Genomic DNA, 7,510 nt, shown 5'->3' with positions numbered 1-7,510 from the left:
GTATAATGGTGAGTCTTGTATAGTATAATTACAAGTCCATTGCATGTGTACTATTGAAAACAATGTTTTATTTACATGTATATAACTATGTCTATTTCCACCTACGATGTGCATAGAAAAATATAATACGATATTTCTTAGTAAATATGACTGGCCCTTTAAATAAAGAAGACATTTCAAATACAATTAAATATGAAACATTACATTTATAATTAAATAAAACTAATATATTCCAAAACCCTGGACAATATATTCCGAATACATCCTGTTGCATTTCTTTAATATCAAATCAGTCTTTGTGAGCGTTCATTTATGAGGCTAAAAATGCAATTTTTAAATTAGAAAATAGGAAAAATGCATTCTTCGAATAACATATTTTTGCGTGTAGCTTTTATTTATTTATTATTTACCAATGACTATTTCTTTCCTTACCATCAAAGTCTGAAAACTAATCTTCCTCATAAAACACAATAAGCTTGTTTAAGGCGTTTGAATGAAGGGTTAAGAGAAAATGAGATAGGCTGGGAAAACCTTCTGCGTATAAAAATAAAAACCATTAATAACGAAGAAATGCCATGGACTAAAAGAAAACAAGAAGATGACCAGATTGTATTTATACAATGTTAGTTGTAAGGGAATTCGTTGGTTTTAAACTATGGACAGGCCATGATCAACAACCTGGTATCCTGCCTTTTTGACTGCATACAACTGACACCTTCTTGCAACAACTGAGTATGTATTTAAATTGCAGCGCACAGCACTAGTGCTCTTAAAATCAGAAGGTCCAGCCTACGGAAAGTCCAGTTTTGGCCACTGGCGCCCTCTACCCGCTGTATATTTTTACGATTTCACGTTCAGAGTTTGTTACGTGCCAGCGAGATCGCGGATAGCTCCAATGATGCCGTCTTCGCTAATGCTTCAACTAAAAGCGATATCGCAGCCACAGCATCCCCAGCAGTTCCGCTAGAATTAGCATCCTGTCCAGTGTTTTATTCTACATGTATCCTCCCACACTCACAACGCGTAAACTGAGGTTTAATGTTGTAAAAAGTCGCCAAACTGCATCCCCCTCACCGAAAAAAAAACAAACCGCAGTTCGAAATCATACCGGCTGCAGCATAGCAAGCGACACAAACCCTAGCCTCCCACTCCGCCCTGCCCCCCCCCCCCCACGTGGGTCGCGTCCAATCAGTGCCTTTCTTCCAAGCCCAACTCTCCCAGCCCTCACGCCGGCCCCGCCTCGCGAGCCCCTCCCATGCAACGTCATAGACGTGCTATTGTTATGCAAATAAAAGACCTGCCTAAAAAGAGCGGCGCGGAGGTTTCCTGTCCCGACGGACACTGGCAGGGGGACTGGGGCAGAGCGGGATCTGGCCCTTGGAGGGATCCCTACGGAGACTCGCAAGGGGGCTCGGGCAGAGCGGGATCTGGCCCTTGGAAGGGGCCCTGATAGAGACTCGCAAGGGGGCTCGTGCGGAGCGGAATCCGGACCTTGGAAGGGCCAACGGGGAGGGGGAGACGTGAGAGCTCTTCGCCGAACGTTGCATTCAATTTTCTCTTTCCCCTCCCCACACACCCAGCAAGCCAAAGGGCAAGTGTCGCCTTTTATTCTCAGATCTCATCGATTTCTTCCAGCAAAATTGGGCTTCCTACAAAAATCACAACGAAAAACGACCCCCCCCCCCCCCCCCCATAACGAAACCAACCCTGCTTTCGCCTCCCAAACCTCGCGCCTTCCCAACTCCGCAGAGAGTAACGCAGCCGATCGCCCGTGACCATCGGGGAAAGCCAAGAAAGGTGGAACAACAAACGCTTGCCTTATCTGCTCTCCAGAGAGGTGGCTCTGATCTTTGCCCCTCTCCCTCCTCCTCTGAACTTGCGAGAATCGTCGGAAGCCCCGGAGTTCGGTTCTGCTGGTTCCTCTCCGCCTGCCTGAATCCAGCGCCGAGATCCGAGGATCTGTCTACTGCGGGGAGAAGGGGGGCTTTGGTAACTGCCTCCCATGTACCCAAGCACTTGTTGGGGAGCGCCCGGGCTGTACGAGCGCCCTGATCCTGCCCTCATGCTTCCGGGAGTCGCCGGTGCCTGCTTCCTGATCGCTAGATAACAGCCACCTAGAGCGGGGTGAGGGGGAGCCAGGTGGGAGAGGGAGCGCCCGCGCCTTGGTTGCTCTCTACTCTCCTTGCCCTGAAGCCTTTGCAAAACTGGGGTGAACTGTTGCAATCCGCTGTGGGACTAAGGACGGTCTCCCGAATTGGAGGATTGTAGCTTCTTCTTCTTCTTCTTTTTTTTTTTTTTTTAAACTGCGGCTTAAAACATACGATCCAAATTACCCCCCCGTCTCCCGGCTTTTGGGAGAAACGTCTTGACTGGTTGCCATCCACCGTCTGCTCCCCTCCCCACCTCTCACCTCCCTGTGGTGGCCTTAACCATGAGCCAGACCGAATTGTCCACCTGCTCAGCGCCCCAGACTCAGAGGATATTTCAGGAGGCGGTGAGGAAGGGCAACACCAAGGAGCTGCAGTCCCTGCTGCAGAACATGACCAACTGTGAGTTTAACGTGAACTCCTTCGGCCCCGAGGGGCAGACGGCCCTGCATCAGTCCGTGATCGACGGCAACCTGGAACTGGTCAAGCTGCTGGTGAAATTTGGGGCGGACATCAGGCTGGCGAACCGGGACGGCTGGAGCGCCCTGCACATAGCCGCCTTCGGGGGCCACCAAGACATTGTCTTGTACCTGATTACAAAAGCCAAGTACTCCTCTAGCAGCCGATGATGTCTTAAAATACACTTCAGCGTGGTGTTTGGATGTGTGCGTGTGTAATTATTATTATTTTTTTTCTTTTTTTTAATTATTATTTTTAGGTGCAGTAATCTCCTCTAATGAATAGGAAAATGGGGCGGGGGAGAGTTATTGCACATTTAAAAAGACAGGTCTGCTTTTTTTTTTTTTTTTTTTTAGCCTACATGAGGTAATGAGTGGGAAATGTAAATCTTCCATACTGTCCCCCTTTATTGTACTCTTTATCAGGTTAGACTAGGAGCAGCTTTGCAAATGGTCACTACCACCCTCTCCCCCCCCCCCCCCCCCAGATTATTCTATTCTAGGGGTAATTACATCTTTAAAGGAAATGGATATTGCTTCCAGTATTTCACCAGCATGTTGAGGTAATATTTGAAACTTGATTGTGGAAGTAGATAGCAAAGATATTTCTGTTCTACATCTCCAGGTCTGAATAGCCCTCTACCAACACTCCCTCCCCACTCACCCAATTATCAGTAGCTGTCCATTCTCTTTTCATGTTTAAGGTACACTAAGATTTACAGCACCTTTTTGTGGGCTTGAGAAGCATCTAGTGTCTTTTTAAAAGTAGAAGATTTTTTTTATTTTAAAAAAATTATATATATAAATATATATAAATATATGTTTTGAAATGTCAAAGCTGCTTGGTCTCCATGGTTTTTGCAGAGAAATCTGGAGACCCACAAAGATTACTGAAAAATATACATGTAACGGCTTTTTACATTTTTTGTCTTTTCTCTCTCTTCCGTTGTTTTTCTTTCTGTTTTGGGTTTTTTTTTTTTTTTTGTCATCTACCTCGACTGTACACTACAGTATTCAGTTTTATCGAGAAAACTACTCGGATGCTGTAAACTTCCTAATCTTGTAGTGTTTCCCCTCCCCCTATCCCCACCGGAATTGAGGTTTTTATTGTCAGCCCTTCCAAAGTATTCTGGCTCAACATTTCATCACCTATAGACAACAAACTTTTCCAGACCATATCGATTTATTGCTTATTATTTTGTCCCATCCCTTGTCTGAAAAGAATGGGCGTTTTTTTCTTTAAACTTCCTACTTTAAAAATGTTTACTTTTGCAGCCTTTTCCCATTTTTAACAGTTTTATTTTTATGGCTAAAATATTGGAACTTATTTGCTGATCTCAGTTTATTTAGAGGAAATTTTTTTTTAATTAATGTCTGATCGTATCCGCTCACAGCAAACCGAATCTTTTAAATTGAGATTACAGTTTGGCAAGCTTAACAATACAAAAGGGAGGTTTTTTTTCTTTCTTTTTCTTTTCTTTAGAAGTTAAGTAAAAAAAAAAAATGCTGGTAAGATTTTTCCAGTCCTGTATTTGTGTGATAACGTGGTAAAAGAGAAGTTGGGAGTTTGGGGAACTCGCTGTTGCACAAACGTAGTTTGAGTGCCCCTCGCTGGATAGAAAGAAAATTGCAAGGATTACCTGAAAACTACTGAGTTTTGGATCGATAGTATGAATATGGGGTTTCACACTTCCTAAATGCAGAAGCAAGAATTCCATCCGATTTTATTTTTAATTAAAAGAAGAAAGCATCTTAATTGCATTTGAGAAGTGACTGCACATACAATTTGCAATGCTGCTGTTTACTGCCATAGCACAACACCATCAAAATGCAGAAATAAATTGACACGTGCCTCTTTGCACTAAAAAAAAAAAAAAAAAATCACTGCCATTTCTTTCTTGTCCCACGTTTTCTCCCCTTATCCAGATTATTACAATTGAAAGCAAAATAGTAATCTGTTTTTGTTTATCATTATAAATATTTATCATGTATGTATATATTTGTGGGTGGCGTATGTGAGGCTGAGATTTGTTGAAAAAACTATTGCGAATGGTCATGATGGTGGAAAAAATATGCATTTTCTAGCCTTAAAAAAACAAAAAACTTGAGTGTCACTTTCGTTGCACTGAATATACTGCTTTATATCTGATGGTTCGGCATGCAGGTGTATCTTAAAAGTGCCTGCACTTGTAACCAGAGAAAAAAGTGTGACCTTCACTGCTTGATTGAATTGATCTGCCCTGTGACTTTCCAGTTTGATCTTTGGTTTACAAAACTCACCTTTTGCTTGCATTTTCATTTGAGTGAGGAGCTTTGTCCAAAAGGTTTTCCCACTTTGTGTTGATGGGAGCATGTTTTAGTACATGTGGCCCTCCCTAGTGTGTGCAGAAGGAAGACAAGAGAGAGACCAGGTTCACAGTGCAGTGTTGCATATTAAATGTATTAAACATTTTTTTTTTTTTCTTGTAGACACAAAATGGGAAAATTTCCTTTAGTACATGAGCCCTTGGAAATGTGATCTGGAAGTAATGGGGCAAACATTCAACTACAAGCTAGAGGTCTCATTACAAAAAAAAAAAAAGTGACCTTGATCACTTGAGTCGCTTTAAATAATTTTTGTATTAAGTTCCAGGTAGAAGCCGTTGCAGAGACTGTCCTTTGGGCTGTGTCTGTGTGCTGTGAGCAACACCGAGGTGGTGTGCAAACCTTCTGCTACCACTTTTGTATTAAAAAGTTGGAAGAGGTGAACCATACCAATTTTTTTTCTAGCGAATATAATAGCTTCCAGTTGGCTGCATAGTTATTTTTTTTTTTTGTTAATGGATTCACCACAATTTAAATGTCATAACATTTATGACATACTATTAAAAACTAGTGTGATTTTTTTTTTAAGCCAAGTTCTATTTTTTTAAAGAAATCTTGGTTTTAAACCCAATTTTAAAGGGAATATTTTTTTGTCTAGTGTTGTTAAAACAACACATTGGACCCCTATTTATATTTTTATAAAATGCCTTTAAAGACTGTGAATCTCTGTTTTGAATTACCAAGCAACCTTTGGAAATATTGTTCCTCCAGCCCCCATGCCTTAGAGCTTTGGCAGAATGACCACAGCCTGACAATATTACAAGGGGAAAGGGGAGTTTGCCCTGAAACTGTTTTAAGTTGATGTATTTTTACATCACTTTTAAAAAAAAATAATATTCTGAGAAGCTGCTGCCCTCTCCAAGTCCCTCTCGTTTCAATTTTCTATGCAACCCCATACCCTATTATATCCTAAAAAAAATATATATATATATATATAAATAAAAATTATATATGTATATATTTTAATTAAAAGGGATAGCGATGTATTCAAATTTAAATGAGGGTTTCCTCAACTTTTGGTGTATAGTGCTGTTGACCTCTCATGCCAAAATGGGGATCACAAAAGGAGAGGCAAGTGGGAGAGGTTTTCTTTGTGCATGGCTGGTCACTTTTTGGCAGATAATTTTTGTTTTGTTTTGTTTTTAATTTGGGTGTTTTGTACTTTTGAGGGAAGGAGTTTTATTGAGAATGTCAGTGAAATTAGCGGACATTGACGCTGAAGCACAGACGACTCCAAAGAGGAGTTTTTGTGTACATTTTTCTCTAGATGCGGATACCTTTTTAATTATGTTAATTAATGTTAAGAATTTTTAGGCTTATATTGAAGCTGTATGTGTCACTATTTTGATCATGTGTAACTGGATAAAGTCTGTCAAGTACAGTATAGACTTGTAACCCCAGCATGAAAAATTTATGAATAAATTTTTCTTTGATCTTTTTTTTTTATAAAAAAAAACAACCCAAAACGTCCTTTCCCTTCTTCCAAATGTTGCCTTGTGATTTCATTAGAATTTGTCACATTTGATGGAACTGAAAAACTGATATAACATCTGATGAAAAAATGAGATGAAATTGTTTTACTCTGAGGCAGCTGGTGCTAGGTTGGTTATAAATAGATTCCGATACAGAATTAACCTTTCAGCGTACCAACCAGTAGATCAAGTACAGCGGAAAACCAGAATTGAAGGGACGTAGCTCCATTATGTGCACTGATTCTTAATCTTGGCGGAATCCCTACCTAGTAGATTCTCACCCATGGAAGAACATTATTAAATGGATATTTTTATATGCCATGATGACTGATTTTTAAAACTGACATTTTCTCATTTTTTTCCACCTCATTCTGTATAAAGAGGTTCATGCATGCTTTGCAATCAAAGCCATAATGAAAGGGCCTGTAATCATCATAGAGGTGGACCTGCAAAGAAAACACATAGACTCATGGAATCTGATGGCAGACAGGGAGCACACAGCCTGCCTAGTCTGCCCATTCACAAAATTTCACACGGATAAGGTAATGGGACCAGGTGAAATTAGGGGATCACAGAGAGGGTCTGGCAGCTCCAGTGACAGATCTGTTTAATTCTGATAGGCGTGGTTCCAGGAGACTGAAGATGGGTAAATAAATGTTGTTTCTGGCCATACAAGTGTAAATAGGAGGAGGCTGGTAACTACAGGCAGTTAGTCTGACCCTAGTGGTGGGTGAATTAATGGCGTAACTACTGAATGAAAGGATAGTGAAGTAGCTTGAATCTGGTAAGTTGCAGGATGCCTGAGGCAACCTGGTTTTTACCAGAAGGAGTTCCTGTCAAAATCTATCAATTTCTTGGATTGGGTAACCAAAGAATTAGATTGGGGATGAGTGCTGGATGTAGCATACTTGAATTTTAATACTGTCCCACATAAGCTGCAAATATACTGAGCAGCATAGGGATGGGCCCTACACTGGCTGACTTTGTGAGAAACTGGATGATTGGTAGACAATAGACGATGATCATAAATAGATTTTAACCTGAAGAAAGAGGGGTCATGGGTGGAGCA

General features: G+C 41.0%; 1 protein-coding gene across 1 annotated transcript; it reads left to right on the top strand.

The window, feature by feature from the left end:
- The first annotated feature begins 1,318 nt into the window (after positions 1 to 1,318).
- NRARP (NOTCH regulated ankyrin repeat protein) lies at positions 1,319 to 5,218 on the top strand. The gene has a single exon (XM_029613150.1). It carries the CDS (start codon positions 2,432 to 2,434, stop codon positions 2,774 to 2,776), a length of 345 nt encoding a protein of 114 aa, XP_029469010.1. The 5' UTR covers positions 1,319 to 2,431; the 3' UTR covers positions 2,777 to 5,218.
- The last annotated feature ends 2,292 nt before the right edge of the window (positions 5,219 to 7,510 follow it).

This window comes from Rhinatrema bivittatum, chromosome 8 (assembly GCF_901001135.1).
Source record: "Rhinatrema bivittatum chromosome 8, aRhiBiv1.1, whole genome shotgun sequence".
Classification (NCBI taxonomy): Eukaryota; Metazoa; Chordata; class Amphibia; order Gymnophiona; family Rhinatrematidae; genus Rhinatrema; species Rhinatrema bivittatum.
The sequence above is the reverse complement of the archived record's forward strand: the minus strand, read 5'-3'. Positions and strand labels throughout refer to the sequence as shown.

Excerpts from the sequence above, each read along its gene's own strand:
- NRARP (XM_029613150.1), top strand. The coding sequence starts at position 2,432 with ATGAGCCAGACCGAATTGTCCACCTGCTCAGCGCCCCAGACTCAGAGG.